Source organism: Lissotriton helveticus, chromosome 3_1 (genome assembly GCF_964261635.1).
Source record: "Lissotriton helveticus chromosome 3_1, aLisHel1.1, whole genome shotgun sequence".
Lineage (NCBI taxonomy): Eukaryota > Metazoa > Chordata > Amphibia > Caudata > Salamandridae > Lissotriton > Lissotriton helveticus.
This window is the reverse complement of record NC_136061.1, coordinates 1,441,991,458-1,442,012,298: the sequence shown is the minus strand read 5'-3', so window position 1 is coordinate 1,442,012,298 and position 20,841 is coordinate 1,441,991,458. Positions and strand designations below refer to the sequence as shown.

Sequence of the window (20,841 nt, the reverse complement as noted above, 5' to 3'; positions counted from 1 at the left end):
AGTATTGAAAAACTATTTTGTGATTCAGTCCATCAGCTGGCATCTGTCCGAGGCATTTGTGAAAACATATCGGTGTTCTTTCTGTGAGTGATAACCCTTTGGACGCTTCCTCTCCACATTAGGAGGTAACATAACCTTTTTTTACGTTATCAACATACCCCCAACAAACTTCTTGGGACCGGAAGTATCTCTGTGCGGTTGAACAAAGAAGAATCTTAGTCATGTATAGATTTACATATATAAAAAATTATTTAAAGAAAAGAAGAAAAATAAGACTGAAGGGAGACTCCCTTCAGTCTTATTTGTGCTGTGGTCGCTGCCACGAAGTTGGGGTCACTGCTGTTCAGGACTCAGGACACAGTTAGATATGTGGGATTTTTTTGTGTTAAATAGGGTTAGTGGTATCAAAAGCATTGAGAGTGTAGGAGCTTTTGTAGATGTTTGATGTTGACTGGTCGCACTGAGGGCAATGTGTCTTGCGAACTGGAGTGCGTCATGTGGAATCTGGACTCTATTTGAATTGTGAGGACTGCTCACCGTAGTGTAGGTCAGAGGTAGCAAAGAGGAAGGGTCTACAGCCTTGTGCATACGTTGGTGGCGTCACCAGCCTGCGTAGTGCAGTTTCAGTGGCACCACTTGTCGGCAGACTTAAATCTGAAAATACTCCTCACTAATCGAAGGGGGTGAGGTGCTGTGGTCGTTGACACGAAGTTGGGGTCACTGCTGTTCAGGACTCAGGACACAGTTTGACATGTGGGATTTGTTTGTGTTAAATAGGGTTAGTGGTACCAGAAGCATTGAGAGTGTAGGAGCCTGTGATGACGTTTGATGTGAACTGGTTGCACTGGAAGCAATGTGTCTTGCATACTGTACTGTATCATGTGGAATCAGGACTGTATCTGAATTGTAAGGACTGCTAACCATAGTGTAGGTCAGAGGTAGTGATGAGGAAGGGTCTACAGCCTTGTGCATACGTTTGGTGAGGTCACCGGCCTACATTGTGCATGGTCAGTGGCACCACTTGTCGGCAGACTTCAATCTGTAAATACTCCTCACTAATCGTAGGGACTTAGGTGGTGTGGTCACTGACACGAAGTTGGGGTCACTGCTGTTCAGGACTCAGGACACAGTTAGACATGTGGGATTTATTTGTGTTAAATAGGGTTAGTGGCACAAGAAGCATTGAGAGTGTAGGAGCCTGTGATGATGTTTCATGTGGACTGGTCGCACTGGAAGCAATGTGTCTTGCGTACTGTACTGCGTCATGTGGAATTGGGACTGTATCTGAATTGATAGGACTGCTGACCGTAGTGTAGGTCAGACGTAGCGACGAGGAAGGGCCTACAGCCTTGTGCTTACGTTAGTGAGGTCAACGGCCTGCGTAGTGCAGCTTCAGTGGCACCACTTCTCGGCAGATTTCAATCTGTAAATACTCCTCACTAATCGAAGGGAGTGAGGTGATGTGGTCGATGCCACGAAGTTGGGGTCACTGCTATTTAGGACTCATTTATACATGTGGAATCGACTGCTGTTACAGAGGGTTAGTGGGACTAAGTATCGCCGGCCTTGCATATGGAAATTTGGTTGTGATTGAAGGGAGTCTGGTGCTGTGCTCGCAGCAAAGAAGTTGTGGTTGCTGTCATTTATTTTAATTTTTTTTCCAGTTCTTGACAATCCATTCATAACATACATGAAAAAGCAAAAAAGTCCATAAAACAAAGATAGATAAAAGCTGCAGACCCATTAATGTACTATTACCGCAATATTACAGCATCTTAAACGAAGAGGAGAAAAATTAATTACAAAAAGATTTACTCGAAATACGTCCCCCAAATTATATCGAATTTACGCAGTCCCCCAATCCTTTGTGCATATTTCATTTCATTTTTCCTCACCCTTTTCATTTTCTCATACCATTCATCTATAGACGGAATTACATCTGACTTCCAATACTTAAGAATCAGAGATCTGGCCACTGCGACTACAATGTACACCAGTTTCGCCTGTGGCTCGGCTAACTTAAGGTCTAAATCAACCCCAAGTATAATCAGGCTTTCGTACTTATTAATCGTACAATGCATATGAAGTGCAAGCAAAGAAAAAATGCCCTTCCAAAAGGCCCCTATTCGGGGACAATAGGCTATTATGTGGGACCAGTTGGCCTGATCTGCTTGAGAGCATCTGAAACAGGAGGATGACGGATTGCTAAACATTCTAGAAATGACCACCGGTGTATAATATAAAGGCCATTTACTAAAAAATAGCATACGCCTCCAATTGGCACCTCTCAGTACTGTAAAATTTAACGTATTTAGTGTTCTCCACGTATTAGGTGTAAGATTAAAGCTTTCATGCTTCTGCCATTTTATAATTGCTTTTCTATATAGGTCCTCCTCATTGCTCTGCGCCAGACTTCTTCTCCATTTTCCTGGTTTCATTAATAATGAGGACCAAAAAAGATCCTTGGAAAGATCTGAGGCCGCGCATATCAATGCAATGTCTGTTTGAACAAAAACTTTATAAAGTAAATTATATGACCCCATAAGCAGAAAATTTCCCCGTATTCGGGAAAACATCTCGTTAAGCGTTAACCAGGCATCATTTTCAACAAAATTCTCAAAAGAGACAAACCCCAATCTAACCCAATTCTGAATAATTTCTGGCCCCTGATTATACCAAGACCTAAAATTGCATCACTCAATGGAGTCTTTAGGCTAATGAGAGAAAGAGAGTATCTCTTTAGCATGGGGTCTCGTTTTTTAAAAAGCCACTTCAAAACCTTATACCTAACTAATTTGGGTGATTTAGGTATGGACAATGGAGAGGAAATTTTAGCTTCCTTACATATTATATCAAAAAAAAATTAAGAATAAGGGCTGACTCGATGTTAAATATTTAAATCTCAACAGATACTGCGCAAAATAGGCAAAATAATAATCTCGAAGATTTGGAAGACCAAGACCACCTTGTTCCTTTTCCTCATACAAAGTCTTAATCGCAATGCGAGGAGTCTTTTTAGCCCAAATGAAGGCTGAAAACATGGATTCTATGCAATGTGTCTTGCGTACTGTACTGCGTCATGTGGAATTGGGACTGTATCTGAATTGATAGGACTGCTGACCGTAGTGTAGGTCAGACGTAGCGACGAGGAAGGGCCTACAGCCTTGTGCATACGTTAGTGAGGTCAACGGCCTGCGTAGTGCAGCTTCAGTGGCACCAATTCTCGGCAGATTTCAATCTGTAAATACTCCTCACTAATCGAAGGGGAGTGAGGTGATGTGGTCGCTGCCACGAAGTTGGGGTCACTGCTATTTAGGACTCATTTACACATGTGGAATCAACTGCTGTTACAGAGGGTTAGTGGGACTAAGTATCGCCGGCCTTGCATATGGAAATTTGGTTGTGATTGAAGAGAGTCTGGTGCTGTGCTCGCAGCAAAGAAGTTGTGGTTGATGCCACAAAATAATGCTCATCGCTTCTTTTGCCAGAATAGTCTACTGATGTGATCTCCAAGTATGGAAATCTTCGCTCCTATTCAGATAGTGCATCCTCCTCTACAGGGGTGTTGTCGGACTTTAGCGAAGCAAAAGACACAGGGTACATTATCTACCATTAACAGTGTCAGTGGAAAGTCCTTGAAGAGCTGCAGGAGACAGAATGGAAAGAGAAGCATAAGGAGTTGTGGATGGACCTTTTACAGAGTCTATGTGATGAAATAGTTCAATGGACTACCACAAATAAGTAACTTTTACTCTCTCAGCTCCGCAGTGCTATAAGGTTTAGACCTAGGCATTTTCTGAGATGTGATTGTCAAAGGCTTGGGTCCAAACCATAGTGGAGAGGATCCTTTTCCAAGTCCTTGTGTTTTGTTTCTTCCTAGAAGGCTAAGCCAGAAATCTAAGAAAGTGTTTAGTTGTAATTGTAAGTTGTGCACTAAAATCTCTTCTACATAGTTGCTCCCTTTAGTCGGATAGTGAAAGAGGCACGGGGAGGGGGCAGCTTGCATTTGGTCATACATTTTATCCAGTGATTTTAGAGGGCACTCAACTTCCTTGTAAATGCCAGGACAGAATACTCTACGAAAAGGCGAAATTTGTTTCTAATATAGCTATGACCTCCAAAACAATGAGTTAAGAAACCTTGGTCTTTTTAAGGAGATCTTCGCCAGACTCGAGACAGAGGTCCTAGCCTCCCCCACAACCAGCACTTATAAAATACTTCGTTTAATTCATGACATACCAGGAACACGTGCTGGGGATATTGAGGGCGATATGAAGGGTGGAGGTGACCACATAGGCATCGCAAGCTGCAACTGTTTACAATCAGATATCGGTGCTCTTCAGATTAAAACCTATTCACCCAGATAACACTTCACAACAGAGCTGTACAGACACTCGCCGTGTCTCACCTTCATAGGGGGATTGTGCTTCTGACAGACATACTAGAAAACTTCCAGACTTAGATGAAGTGCATCCTACACACAGGACCTTTCATCAAAGGTCTTTGGAATGCTCAAGGGCTGCCACTGGCTCCCTGTTTCAGCCATCCAAATTACCTACAAGGCTGTGCACAGTGGCACTTCATCCTACCTGTCATTCAAGACATTCAGTGGGCTAGTGACGACCCACAGAAAGCAGGAACTTTACAGGATACAAGAACAGTAATTCAAAGCAGCCGCTATTTAAATTTTCCTCATGGTCATCTGTTGAATCCCCCCAGACCCCTTCCCACCACCCTACCGCTCTTACCAGCACAGGCCGCGGCTGATTCAAAGAAACAAAAGACTAGACTCCAAACTTTTCCTCTTGATTTCTAGAAAGCAATTCAAAGCTCTGCTATTCCTACAGTACCTATTTGCTGCATAACTTCCCAGACACTCTTACACTCACTCTTCCAACACCCGTAACTGTAGCAGCAATTGCCACAGCTGTACTCTGTCCCTTTTTCCCTCTTGCTTCTCCTGCTTCAGTATATGTCCCACTCTCTGAATGGACTTGAGACTCTTTCTATACAGTGCTCCTTTGCATTGTAGTTATTTTGGTGTTGCATGAAAAATGTCTGTACACACCAGCCATCCCTAAGGGTCTAGGCATGTCAAGTTATTGTATCACCTTTTAGACTGCTTAGCTTTGTCCATTCAATGCCGTGAGCCTATTGCCTGCACTTAATTCTAATTAGCTAATATCCCTGCTTTCTATAGAAGGTGAAGACCTTGTGTCTGAATATAAGGCTTTTTCTTTCAAGCCTTTTACTCCATCTTCATGAACCTGCAGCCAACGCACCTCTCAAGAGCTATGCTCAGAATTGTACAAACCAAGGTGAAAAATTTAGTGATTTGCAAAATTGCCTCGTCAACATCTCCTTGTGGTTCAGGAGAGTGTTGTAGGTTGGTGCTTTGGAAAAAAACAAGAGTCATTCAGTGTTTTCTAAAATTATAAGAATTTAGCATGGAGATTCTTGCTCTACTGTTTTCTCTGTATGTGAAACATGCATCTCATGAGATACCAATAGCTAATGAAAATTGATCTTATTTGTTTTCTTTGTGAAAGAGAATGTTGAAAGCTTTTTTGCCATTCCTTAGACCTATCATCAGTCCGATAGAGGTCCACAGAGGTCTTTAAGTCATTTGAGGATGGATCAGAGTGAGTGGGCTCGCAATTTGAAATTAACTAAAACCAAAGGAGAAACACTTTGTTGACTTTATGAGACCAACATCTGGAACAACCAATCAGCTGCACCCCTGATAAAGATATAGGGTGACAGGCAAGTCTCCCTCACCTCCCCTTTTTATACATAAACATCAACCCTAAGAAAGGCCCTGGGTACCCCAGAGCAATGGGTGCAATGTATTTAAAAGGCAGGGCATGTACCGTTGAGTTTTACATGTCATAGGGGTGAAAAATCCTTATATTTGTATTACACTACTAAACGCCCTATCTCTGCCATAGGATAACATTGGGATCACCCTATTACATTTTATAAATGTAATTTCCAATTAGGAAGAGAAAACCCCTTCAAGATTGGTGTCTTTGGACTCACAATTTAAAATCTAAACTTATGGTAAAGTCTTTTAGAAAGTTGGCCTTTTCTTGCTTTAGACATTTGATATATGTCTCTGAACACATGAGTATTCGTCCTAGACAGCCACACACAATGGGAGCTGGGAAGTGTCTCAATGTGCCATCGCTGGCAGAATGTTAGGGAAGGAGGAGTTGGGCACTGCCTCAATTACACCTGATTAGGCTGTGTCCTGTCCACCCACAAAAGGGCAACAGGAAGAGAAGACACCAGTGTACTTCAAAAGCATGTCTTTGGAGTCTCCCTCACTTCAAAGGAATCACTGGATATTAGGGCTGGGCCACAAACATCACCACGTCAGTACATTTTTGGACCTGTGGATAGTCTGTCAGGAAGAAGGACCGCTGTGCTGCAGAAGGACTGACACTCTGCTTGACTGCAGGCTGCTGGACTTTGGCCGCGGACATGGAGAGCATGACGATAGGAGAGAGCTTACCAGGCAGACCACACTGTTGCTACTTTAAGGCTGTGCAGATGTATCCTTCTTTGTACGGTGATGGGAGCATGGTGAGCTTACCTGCTTCCAGAGGACACTGTTGCCCGATTGGTCAATCCAGAGGGAGTTGGTGGGACACGGCTTCCAGAACTTTCTCCTGTGTATTAATGGGTGTCTCTTAGCATTGTTTAGCAGATTCTGATCTGACATTGCTAAAGGACATTAGTGAAACTCTGCGGATTTACCCTACTTGTCATTTTAAGCTTCAAGCTAACTAACTAAACGGTGAGAAAACCGAGGTCTTGATTTTTGGGGGTAAACAGGATATCTGGTCGAGTGACTGGTGGCTCCCTGCCCTTGGAGTGTGTCCTCTGCCCTCTCAATCTGCCCGTAATCTGGGTGTACTATTAGACACCACGCTCTCATTTGACGGGAAGGTTGGTAGGACGGTATCAACTTGCTGTGGGGTTATTAGAATTTTGAGAAAGATTTCACACTATCTCTCCCCCGAAGCAGGTTACGGTGGCCCTCGTCTCCACAAGACTGGACTACTGTAATGCGCTATACTCAGGCATAAATAAAAAGCTGGTCCAGTGCTTGCAGTTAGTACAAAACATGGCAGCTAGGTTTGTTCTTGATGCCCCTAGACTTTCCTCAGCCTCCATAGCCAGAAAAAAACTGCATTGGCTTCCTATTCAGTCCAGGATCAATTTTAAGATCCTTTGTCTCACCTATGGCGCCCTTCATGGAATAGGTGTGGAAGATATTAGGTCCCTTTTATCCCCCCATGCTCCTAGTAGAACCCTACGTTCCTCCAATAAAAACCTTCTGTCTGTCCCCGAGTTCTCAAAGCCAGATGGGGAGGGAGAGCTTTTCTTCTCTTGCACCTAGACTTTGGAACATACTTCCTGCCGATCTAAAAGTGAAAACATCCATCATGCTCTTCCGTAAAGCATTAAAAACTTGGCTCTTCGCAGAGGCTTACTTGTAGTTTGGAATTACCTCACATTATAAGCAGCTGTACCATCTTTTTAGGCGCCTTGATGCCCTTGGGCTAAGTCGTGCTTAACAAGTTTCAATTCATTCATTCAAGCTTGAACATCTTCAACTTTTTCCCCTAAATCTTAACTTGGTTCAACAGATGCTGACAACTGCCTCCTAGAATTTTCCTCTTACCACTGTTGATGCTTTATTTAGATTAAGGAAGCTCCAATCTATGTTCTATTCTGTGTTTTGTATCTTGTTATATTATGCATCACATTTTTCATAATGTACAAATTCATATTGCATGATCGAATTGATATACATGCTTATTTAAGAAACTGATTTACTAATTGATTGATTGATTGATTAGTAAATTTAACTACATTTGTTAATAAACATTAATGGTATGGATGCCATCCTGTGTCATTTTTGAAGAGACCAATTGGCGTCACTTTAATGGAAATGTTGTGCTGATGCTAGCTCCTTTTATACATTTTCATTAAAAAAAACATGGGCCAATATGACCAGTGGCACAATCTGATAGATGACTACTGTAAAAAATTGGGGGGCTGGTGTAGGGGACTGGAACCGTTCTCAAGCAGCAACCACAATTCTTCTCAATGTGAAGTCCCAAGCACCCCTAAATGAACCTTGCTCAACCCTCAGGTCGCTTGGCACAGAGCAATTAGGCTTAACTCAGAGGTAATGTGTAAAGTATTACTTCAAAGAGTAACACAGTGAAAATGCACCACTAAAGGATCCCACAACAGATTCATAGAGAAATTAACAAAATAAAACAAGACAGAAATCCAACTAGTAGAACTGGAGATATTACATTTTAAATCATTTTTCAATAATAGCTCCAAGTGTATGATACCACAGTGTAGCCAGGGCCTGTAAGTTAAATACATTCCAAGAGAGAGTTAATGGGAGGTTCCTGTCTCAAGTATGTCCTCCAGGAAGTATAAAACACAAAAAGATACTTGAGAGTATTAGCCGCATGCGCGCCAGCGGTTTTCCCGCTGTACGCGGCGGTTTTGAAAAACCCGCGTTACAGAGTGTACGAGAGGTGTAACTCATGACGAGCTTAGCTCGTCATGAGCGTCCAAGGGGTTAGAGTCAAAGCGTTACCTAATAATAGACTTATTCTAGGTGTGGGGCATCAAAAGATGTTTGAGAGGTCGTCCTGGGTCAAAAATAATTGTCCTGAATACAAATTTATAATAACTCCCAAGGATAGACTACTTCCCCTGGTTGAGTCTGCCTGGGCAGTACCATCCTTACCCAGGTATGTGAGGTCGTCAAATGATGAACATGCCTCGATAAGTTGAGTGTTAGACGACCTCTCAAAAATCTTTTGATGCTTCACTTCTAGAATAAATCAATTAATAGCTAAGGCTTTGACTCTAATACCTCAAGTATTTTTTGTGTGTTTTACTTCCTGTAAGTTAAATGCCACCAATGGACTGCAGTACTCATTGTGCCATTCGTCACAGTGGCAGTTTAAACATGACTGCAGGTCTGCCAACATTAACCCCAAGGTTTTGGACCCCTGGCTGGTATTAAAGTGTACTCCTACTAACAAATTCTGAAACCTGGGTCACAAAAACATTTTGCTCTGGTAACCGACGGATGACAGGGGCCAACCTGCCAAGCTAATCTGAGGAATTGCATCACTACTGTACCAAACATTCAAGTTGCTCCTACTAGATTTGTTTCTGCAGTGGCAAATCCGTTATTTGTGAGACATTGTGGAGAAGGTATACGTTCCTGTGGAGACCTTTTTGGCTACAGTCTGCCAGCTTGTTCCGCTGGAAGAATCTCAATTTCAAAAAAGTGACCTAAGGTAGAAATCTTTACTGGACGAAGGGACAAAAAGGATCCGGCCTGTGAGGGACTTTCTCTGGGAATAAAATTCAAATTACTCCCGTTCAGAGCTCATCCAGCAGCTAACAAATGACGTGGAGCCCTCTTCATCCACAGCCTGCTGCCTTGCCTAGCTGAGAAGTTTTGTCTGCCATTCCAGAGACTAAGTCCAAAGGTAAAACTTTTCACTGAGACAAACATGGTCCTTGTATCTGACCTGTGTTTCCTTGCCGCCAACATTAAACCATACTTTTGCCCCAATCAAGTGCAACAAGAGGACAGTGCTTGGCATTTATTATTTTTTGGTGCGATTTTGAATCCCAAACTTCATAACGTCAGTTCTTACTTTTATCATTTTGGTGTAATTTTTTTTTTATTGAAATATTTCCAGTATTTCTAGATTGGTTTGGGATTTTCTTGTGTTGTGTTTTGATTGATGTTTGAGTACTGTACACATACTTTACACTCTGTCTCTCAGTTAAGCCTGTCTGCTCTATACCATAGCTAAAAAGGGGGATGAGCTCAGGTTGATTTCATGACTTCAGTGGTTTATTCTGACAGAGACTCTGGATATTGTTTGTGGTGGGTACATATCCCCCTTAACTAATACCCGTGAATTTTGTGTATTTAGTGTGATTTTTCTGACATAATAAAAATGATTTCGGGCATTCTCCTAACATTTTCTTTGACATTTTCCCTGTCATATTCTTAGGACTGATTGAAAGTTCACAATGTATTGTTTAAACAACTTTAGAGTAGCTTAGAAAAGCATGTGGTCATAGATGCTAGGCCTTAAATGCTTATGACTCAATCGATGAGGGGGATGGGGAGTATGGGCCATGCATGATACAGGAAGAAGACTATATCCCTAATCACCTTACCTGAAAGCGCCCTATAGTACTTTACAGGAACAAAGAAGGTTGTTCAACATATATATATAAGACTATTTAAGATGAAGCATTTCTGCAGTAGAGAAACTGTAATTTTCAAGGGAATGTTCAGCAAAAGAAGGTAAAATGATAGTAAATGTAACTATTGGTAAATGTCTTTCGGGTGTAATATATTTTAAAGCATATAATACTACACTTCAGTCATGTGAATTAATGTTAATTTTCCAGCAGATTAAGATTTCCTGAAATTGAGATGATTGCCTCAACATACGTGCTGTACTGAATCCTTATGCATCATAAACTAATCACATCAGTAATGCAACCACACCAGCTTCTGCATATGTATATTTATAGAGATAATTTAAACACGATGTGCATCAGGGAATTCCAGTAAACACAAAATCATGTTTTCAGCAATGAAACATAGTATAAATCCTACTGAAAATGTTTTTATTATGGCTGCTAGGGTAGTAGCTTTTCATATTCATATGGATTAGACAGTATATTTATCTCATGATATACAATATTAGTATCATGTTGCTGGACTACCATGAGCAACTGAAGGCATCATAGATGATTTTCTGAAATATGTTTCCTTGCAGCATATGTTTGTGTGCAAATAAAATGAAAATTATTAATGTTTTATGGGAAATCTTAATTCGTTTTTTCTGAGTTTGTGCTTCAGACAAAAATCCCCAGATCTTTGTTTGATCGGAGGTAACGTCTGACACTGATAGTCTTTCTTTGCTAACTTTTATTAGTGTGCCACTCAATCAATCAATCAAAATATACTTTATTCGGTTATTCACAATTAAAAACCATAAAAGTATACTAAAACACAACCCCATAATACAAATTTAGTCATCAATACATCATAAATAAAACAGGGAACATATAATCATTAGCAGTCATAATACCAATGGTTGTACTTGAATTTCTCATTTACAAGTTTAAAATCAAAACATGAATATAAAAACAGTTAATCATAGCAGACTCTAGACTTGATTGCAGACTTTAAAAAACCAACAATAAAAGGGACAGAATCTTCCCTCAATAACTGAAGAAACAGGAGAGCTGGCCAAGCCTGTGTAAAATCCATCTTTTTTAAAACAGGAATTAAAAAGTATTTACGGGGGACATCATAAAACTTACATAAAAACATGAAGTGTAAAATATCCTGTGGGGACATCCCGTCGCATCCACAGGGTGCTAAGTGTTGGCCTTTCCTGCTGCCCCTTGGTACAGTAAGCAGGAGATGAAATAGATCTAAACGAAATCTGGTCAACAGGTAGCGATCATAATTTGTAAGAGCCCCCAATAAATACGGCTCAGCCCCTAGTGTGGTTTTCAACATAATAAATTTACGCACACTAGGTTTAGACAATTCAATCTCCTCCCTTTCCTGTGATTTCAGAGTAAAGAAAGCTTCCTTGATTAATCCTATATCTCATAACCTTAGTGATACTTTCTTAGATATATTGTTAGGATAGAGGAAAAAACTATATTTCTATCAGTAAACAATTACATAAGCACAAGCACACTATTCTTCTGCGGAGCTGTTTTTTTATAAGAAGCAATGGATCAAGTTACTGGCCAAATTTAAAACTTTGCATATCATTTTTAAAAACCATTTTGAAGGCAAAGTGATGTAAAAGGGGAGGACATGTCAAATTTTTAAAACCACCCTTTCGAAGAGCAGAATCTCTATGTAGGGCAATCTGTATGTCATCAGAGTGGTTCAGCATGATGCTGGCAGTTTTTAATATCAGCAACTTTTCTGAAGGAGTCTTCTTTAAGCATGTGAAAAGACACTGAGGGGATTATTACGATATCAGTCAGAGTTGCCGCCGACCGACCCCGTCAAGCTCTTGGGGCCGACTGACCTCCGGTCAGCAGTTACGACCACCTGATGATGGGTGGCGCCTACCACACAGTGCAGGGTTTTACTGGGGGGTTCCCTAGGTACCCCTTGGCCACCAACTGTAGGCCACAGAGGCAAGGGGCCCCTGCTAGGGGACCCCAAGGTCACTCTCCGACAGCCTTTCAGTGTTCGAAAGTCTGGCACAGATAGGCTGTGAGAAACTGACATCGTAATCCCAATGGCGGAAACACTGTCCATAGGGGATTACGGTGCGGTTCCGACTGGTCGGAAGACTCCGAACACCGATCGAATCCGATGCAGAATGACCGGCTGGTTTACGTTCCGACCGCCGAAATCGTGATCGGGCAGTCGGACCTCAAACCAACAGTGTCAGTTGGAAAGCCTCCGACCACGGTCGGAGGCTTTCCGACGGACATCGTAATCGGCCCTTGAGTCCTCTTCTCAAAAGTATATTTGCGTGTACTTATTAAATCTACTACTGCAGCTATTAGTTACTTTACACTCTTTTACTACTCCCTTTCATGTATAAAGTTACTCCTAGCTGCAAGCTTACATTTTCCCACCGGAAAGTAGCACATCCTCAACCAGGATGTATATGTTTAAATTTACTAATCATAACTTATGAGGTGTAGGCAAAGACTTTTCCCACTGAGATGGCGATTTCCTAATGTAAATGTATAGGACAAATGAGTAATGTTTATTATACTTTAAAAAACTATATTACATTTTTTCATATAAAATATTATTGAAAAAATAATTTTAAATATTTATGTTAAACCTAGAATTAATTAAAAAAATGCTAAAACATATTAACTTAAATGTGTATTAAATATATAATTAATGTATATAATAAGAATCAAAGTATTTCTTAGACGTGAAACATTCTACATATATAGCACAGGGATGTACGATGTTACAACGCGTACTTTTACAACGCGTGCCGTTACTACGCAACTTTTACAACGCAAGTCGTTACAAAGGCTTGCGTTGGGGGGCGCTGGATAGTAAATATTTTAATTTACTATTCCAACTCCAGTCCCCGTGGATAGTAGGGAAGGAGTTGGATAGTAAATTAAACTATTTACTATCCTGGAGCGCCCCCCAGCGCAAGTCGTTGTAACGACTTGCGTTGTAAAAGTTGCGTGGTAACAGTACCGCATTGTAAAACCTTCATTGTAAAGGTTGTTCCCCATAGCACAGTAGTGGAAAGGAATGTCTTTGGGGACTCGTTTTGTTCCGGAATGGTTAGCAGCAGGGTTAAGAAATGTATTAGGACTTCTGCAGAGATAAAAGCTAGTGTACTAAAGCTGCCTTCTCCACTAGCATGTCTTCCAGCGCAGGCATATCCTGAAGGATAGGTGAGCATTCTAGTTCTAATGTAGAACTCTGAGAGCTTCACAGGCAGCTGTTATGGGAAGAAGAAACAGTGCTATTTGGATTGATACTGTAATAAGGCTGTCTCAGGTCCAAGCCATACATCTCCTGGGTTGACTTAAATCGGCTAGAGCCAGTGAAAATGCAGCATTCTGTTAGAGCACAGCTGTCAGATAGACAAAACTAAATATTCACTTGCACAGCATCAAACCCAATGCAAGAATTAATATTAGCCCTATTTTCAGGTGGTCTCTTCTTTTTTATGATTCACCTTCAAGGCTTTTCCTACAGGTCTTCCAAAGTACAGTCAACGCCTTTCCTTCTATACATAAAAAATGTTGATGCTATAAAACAATTATGATACTTCATACACCTGATTTTCTGGGTTTTTACATTCTGCTAAACAGAGAGGATTGACGTAATAAGCAGTTATCTAAATACCCTTCCTGGAGTAATATTGCTCATGCCTGCTCCATATTTTGTACCTTACTTATCTCTCTTTTTCAATAACATTTTTTTTAACTTGCCAACTTTAATTATTTACCAGTCTGCAGGGCAAGCTCGTTAAGTATCGAAAGAAGGGAACATTGCCTATTTTCTATTCTGCTTTTTGTCACTAGTAATAATTATTTGGGCAGAGCCTCTGAGGCTTCACTGTAATCATAAACTGATTGGATTTTCATGTTTACCACCATCTTCTCATTTTAATGGTACCATGGTTGGTCGTAGCATGCCTAAGCTAGCAAATTATCCTCTTTAGTTTGTGCAGGTGCCCTACCTTTCTTATTCTGATAATTTTATTCGTGAACAATTTCACTTCCGTTATGTTGTGCTTCTCCAATATTTATTGAGTACCTTATGCCAGATGGTCTTCTAAAATCGATCTTTAATTTAATCTTTGTTTTACCTTAACATATATCAACTCGCGAAGCATTCACATACTTTCTTCTGTTAACTTTTCGTGCCTTATACTTTCCTCTTTTCTTCCCTAACTCTTACCTTTGAACCTTCAGTTTCACTTATGTCACATCAGGCTAGCCAAGGTTCATGTCCTTCTCATGCTTGATATGCATGCCCAATAATGTTAGTCTATTACTTTTACATTATTATATTTTTTTTCAAAGTCCTATTCTGCCTATAATTTAGCAATCACTCAATTTCTCAATGGCAAAAATACATATTTTCTCGCTTGCATATTTTTGTAAAAAATGTAAGCATTTTTTTCTTCTCTGTTGCCTTTATGAAGTCATGCACCTCACCCTCTCCTTCAGGTGTGTGTCATGGACACTCTTATTTATTTCGAACTTGTTTCATTAATTGTAGTACCAGTAATGCTCCTCTAGTCATCTACTTCTTGATTCGTCAGCAGACGGTCATGCTTCTTAATAACGCCCTACTTTAAACATGCGACTAATATTATTTCCCACACTAGCATCCGAATTAGAAATTCCATTTGGCCTGAATTTCACAAGTGCAAATTACGAACCCTGTGCTGTTTGCCCATAAGTTTAAGGCAGGTAAAACCCGGTAAAGCTCTGGTTAGTAAGTAGGATAAAACTCCAATAGGCACATCTTAAGATGTGTCGCACTTTGCACAAATCTGAATTTTGTACTAGTTGCATGAATATCTAACAATAATGTTATTTTTCTAAGAAACTTGTAATTTTAACATTTGATTATGGTTGCACATTAATCTATCTGAAATTATAAAGACGTGAAAGAAACACCTGCTGGATTTTGGCTGACTTCTATCATTGAAACAGATTATTAAGGAGTACCTTCTAGTTCCAAAATAAACAAAATAAATTAAACTAATTAATACCCGCTTCCTGAAAAACCGGCAAGTGACATTGTTTTCAAACACTGTGTATTCACTGTCATTTTCTGTTATTCCACTTGCTTATACTGTATGTCACAGCCTGTGGAACTGTTTAAGAATGCATGTTTGCTCTCTTTCGCTATTCGCTTTCTCCTCAACATTAACACCCCTGCTTTAAGTCGACACCATAAATGTATGGTAAAAATTTTGCTTTGGGAGTCTTATTTTTTATTGGTTGTAGCCTATTTTTTTATAAAACATGAATCCTTCTGTTCAGGGAGCTCATTCGTACCTGCCCATAAATATAGGAACACATTTTCCAGAATGCTTCGAGGATTTACAGGGAAAAGCTATAGGGCCTGACTTTCCCAGTGGAAGTTCACCCTTGTGCGTCTCGCCTCAACATCCTGTATTGAAATTTGAAGGGTAAAACTGTTCATAAGGATTTCTACAGAATACTTTATAGGTCAGATATCAAGATTGTTCCTTTATTGTACTAAGTGTCGCCCCACTGGATGAAACATGTGGGGCTAGACATCCCATCTGCTGAGATGAAGCATGCCTTGCTCCAAGAGTTTTTGGGGGGGTTTGGGGGACGGGAACCTGGTCTCCATTGAGGGGAAACGGAGGCCTTTCCTCATCAATCACTCTTGTATTCCTGAAGCAGTGCTACTGAAAACACTACAAAACGTGCAAGATAAGCAGCCAGCTGAACTCGGCTACAGGACCATACAGATTCACCACAATTCTGGGAGTCTGTTGTCATGGACTATCTCATTAACAGAGGGACTTGCATTTGGTTTCTTTCAATCCACAGCAGTATAAAATCTTGCCAGTCTGAATTGCCCCTATCCATCAAAGGATCCGACTGGAGGAAGTTACGGTGGGGCAGGGAGGCGGGGAGGGGGAGGGGTAGGGTGGAGGGTTCTAAAAACCGGCATATGGATAATTGCAGGTAAGTACACAATTTAATTAATAAAATGAAATTGGAAGCGCGCAGAGCATCGCATTTTGCCATGCTGTGCGCTCTATGTAATTTGTTATATTAAATAAATTGTGTACTGACCTGCAATTATCCATATGCCGGTTTTTAGAACCCTCCACCCTGCCCCTACCCCTCCCCGCCTCCCTGCCCCACCATAACTCCCTCCACGGGCTGCGGCTGATACATGCCAAACCTTAGTGAGCACTTCAGTTTGTACATCACTCTATCAATGATCCAATGGATTAATGGCTAGCTATTGACATGTTTGGCTGCTGTGCCGTGAAATTCTTTTCAGCAGTTGTTTTTCACTCAGCTAAATGTAACTGGTTTTCAAACTATAACGTTTTGAAGTCTTTTCAATTTTACATGTCAATTCTCAGTTTTCACTGTGACCCAGCAATGTGTAATTTTTACTGTATCTCCATGTGTATCAGGTGTGAGGTGCGTCGGTCAAGTATCACACCCTTCTTTTTCAAAATGTGTGCATTCTGACTTGTTATTGTGTTTTCCTTCATAAGATGAACACCTACTGGCATCTTTTCAACAGGAAGGTTTTCCAAAATGGGTTAGCTTGATACCCTCCGTTGAGGAATCTTTGTTCTCGGGCAGTTGAGTTAGAACGGAAGAAGTTGTGCCTCTATATTTGCGTCAACAGAGGCTTCTTTAGATATAATTTCATTTAGATCCAGATTTACCATAGCAGTGCGCTGCCTTTGCGTCATGCATGGTCTCACAACAGCAAACCAATACTAAAGACAGATTTACCAAGCAGCACAAGGCCACCCGCAATGCTGGGAGGCAGCCTAAGAAAAGCACTGCACCTTGCTGCACCTTGCAACACACATTAATTTGCAATTAGGGCATGCATCTTCACAGCAAAACAGTGCTGCTTGCTTAAAACGTTTTAATGTGACTTTGAATGCAGGTGTATATAAGCTATATATACATAGAAAGATAAATGCACATATACAACGTCAGATTTAAACATTTTACACAATCGTGTGTGTGTGTAAATGTTGTAGGTGGCCCACTTTATGCCTCAATTAAATTTCAGCTCGAGAGATGTCACTGATTAGCTATGCATTTATACAAACCACAAGAATACATCGAAAATAGACACTTGATATATACTCTAATCCAATCGTTACCCCTTCACAGCAAGTCTTCCAAGCATTATTCACGTCAATCAGGTATTTTATATTCACGATGGAACATGCGTCAGAAATGTGATTCAGTACATAATTACACCTGACAGTATGTTTGCCACCGAGCTCAGTGAGTCGAAATCTACTTAAGCTGTTCATTTCAGACCATAGTTAGAGCTACAAGCCAGGTCACGTGGGGCTACAAGCCAAGTGCACAATCAGTACAATTTTACCAGAAAATATGGCAGTGTTTACTTACTGGGGCTGTTGAGCAGCCGTGACCTCCGGCAGTGGTAGGCCACTTCCTGCTCGCAGTACTCCGCGCTGCTGATCATGGCCTCCAGCTGCTGCCTGCTGCTGCCGTAGTCGAAGGACATGGAGTACGGGCGCTCGGTGGTAGACCCTTGGACACTGGTGAGCGCTTTGTTATTGTGGCCCACCACAGTCCAGATCTTATCCTCTGCAAAAGCGAAAGTGCTTGTGTTAGAGAAGAGATGGTATGAACCGTGGAGTGCAGATGCAGACATATTCACGCCCTGTTTCAATGGTATTTGCACAACGGAAAGACGGTTTTAAATTAATTGCAGTTAAGGGCTGGGGTGCTTCAAAACAGTCCTACCTTCACAAGTAAATATCTTTATCTTAACATGCAATCTTAAAGTCTTGGTAAACACAAACACTGTTTTGATACAAAACCCTGATCCAGCCAGTGATTCTCTGTGTGAAAGTCAACCACAGTACCTGTGAAAATTCGTCTGCATTGTTAGGAATTCAGGTGTTGGGTAGATCAGGATTTGAACTGACACACCTCTATACAGGTCTCCTAGAACAGTAAACTGTTCAGCTTTCTCATGAAATGGGGACATCTTAACAGACTCTTGGAAGAGTGACTTTTCCAGCAGCTGGTATACTTAGTGGCGCACTAAGAGTGATCCCTTATTCGGTCCATAATTTCCTATCATTAGAGTTACCTATAGCCTGGGTTCCGGAGGTGGGTAGATTACTACGAGGACTAACACACTGGAATCAGTGTTTCAGCACAGATGTATGCCATGTTTTCTCCTGTTTACTTTTGCAGGTATCACTGAGACATTTTCCCTGCTTTGGGCCTGGGAAGTATCTGGGTGACACACCATACGTTGTGGTGTTCCTAAAATACTTGCAATCCCAGTGACCATACGTTGTGGTGTTCCTAAATTACTTGCAATCCCAACGACACCAGTAATTCCCATTACCAGCTCCTATGGAATTAAAATAGGACTTGCAACCAGCTCCTCACTCTTGACGGCCAGAAATACTGTGTTTCTCCGATACAACACAGGGCTCCATCATACTAAAAAAGAAAAGGACTGGTACAAACAACAGCAACAGACAGAACTTCACTAGTTTGACGTTTACGTGATAGTTAAAGGCCCAATATATGTTAAACTCAGAGAAAGGACTTTTAAACAAGGCATACCCTAAAACATGGATTCTGCAAGCAGTTCTATTTTGTCTCAATATATATGTAAGTAAATAAATCTATATATATAATAAAAACTAATGTATGTCTGTCTGTCTGTTTGTCCTTTATGCATCACTACACCATTCATCCAATCGTCATGAAACTTTGGGAAGTTGTTGTGTACAGTCCCGCTAAGGTTTCTGGCATATGCATTACTACACTATTCATCTGATCGCCATGAAACTTTGGGAAGTTGTTGAGTACAATCCCGCGAAGGTTTCTGGCATAACATTTTTTTAAATATCGGCCCCCCAGGGCCCTCATAATCTTTTGAATAATGAATTTTTCCATTTACGGAATACCAGGTGAATGGACAATGTATAAGTCCATTGATACTGTGATGAATCAAGACAAAGTTGTCAATTACCCAACGGAATTCTTGAATTCACTGGATTTGCCAGATATGCCACTGCACATTTTAACAATGAAAATTGGCGTGCCGATCATTCTTCTCCGAAACATCAATCCACCACGACTTTGCAATGGTACAAGACTTTCAGTTAAAAAGATGATGAACAATGTCATCGAAGCTACAATTTTGAATGGGAAATTTAAGGGGGTAGATGTACTGTTGCCATGTATTCCAATGATCCCAACAGATATGCCTTTTGAATTCAAACATTTACAGTTTCCGGTGCGACTCGCTTTTGCAATGACCATCAACAAAGCACAAGGACAATCGCTGCAAGTGTGTGGACTAGATTTGGAGAATCCGTGCTTCTCACATGGACAAGTGTATGTGGCCAGATCACGCGTCGGGAAACCTTCTGATTTATTCATGTACGCACCAGACGGAAAAACAAAAAATATTGTGTATCCACAAGCACTCAAATAAATAAATAGATTTAAAACAACACTTTGAAATGTTTTCCATATTAAAATGAATAAGTTTCAATAAAAATGACACAATGTAAATTGAATGTTATCATAACGAGTTTCCTTGAATTTTCTTTCTTATGAGATTGCAGCAACGCGTAAGCTAGTATATATATATATATATATATATATATATATATATATATATATATATATATATATATATATTCACTGAAAAAACATAGGTTTCAGGCCTTATATAGTTAGGAATTAGCATTTAAAAAACCTTTAAAATTCACTCAAAAAACTATAAGTTTTAGGGGTGCTATAGTTAGCTGGACATTTCACTCATACAAAACTATTGAAATTGCTCCAATATAGTTAGTTGTACTAACTATATTTCGCACACCTGCAATCCACTGCTGATGATGTCACATATTACATCATTCATGACATAGTCAGTGACATCACTGATGACATCTCAAATGACATCACTGATGACATCACTGATGACATCATCCAGTGAATGTGGTTTGCTTCGTTATTTAAATATGCATTATATATATAACAATTTGCATTGAAGAATGAGTGGATATATAAAAATAAATATTTGGATGGAGGATTTAGTAGCAGTGTAATTGACTGTTTACTTGACCAATTTATAGTGTCTCACTAAATATAGTGGATAGTGACTATACTGTGTGAATATCTGTATCACTTTGTCAGTTGTTGTGTAAACGGGTTCTCCAGTTGGTTACTAGCTATGTGAAAGTCTATATTAGTTATTGATTAGTTAACTGAGTATTTGTATGGGAGAGTGAATGTGTGTGTGGTTCAGTGGGGGGGTGTGTGACTGCCCAAAGATGTGTGAATAGTTGATTCACTAGATATATGAAGTTAAAACTACATGTTCTAACAGTTGTTTGGGTGAGTGAATATCTTTATGGGGTTGGTGATGAGCAAATATATTTCTCAATGGTACATGTCCAACAAACTAGAAAAATAAAAGGCAGTGTATGTGTCAGTTGTTGTATATAAATAAGTATACATAAGACTCAATGA

General features: G+C 40.4%; 1 protein-coding gene across 1 annotated transcript in view; it reads right to left on the bottom strand.

The window, feature by feature from the left end:
- Positions 1–20,841, bottom strand: part of LOC144824265 (contactin-associated protein-like 5) — a 1,259,345-nt gene that overhangs the window by 380,709 nt on the left and 857,795 nt on the right. Inside the window, exon 13 of the mRNA XM_078683400.1 lies at positions 17,719–17,919. Coding sequence (XP_078539526.1) covers positions 17,719–17,919 — 201 coding nt within the window. The remainder of the gene's footprint in view (positions 1–17,718; positions 17,920–20,841) is intronic.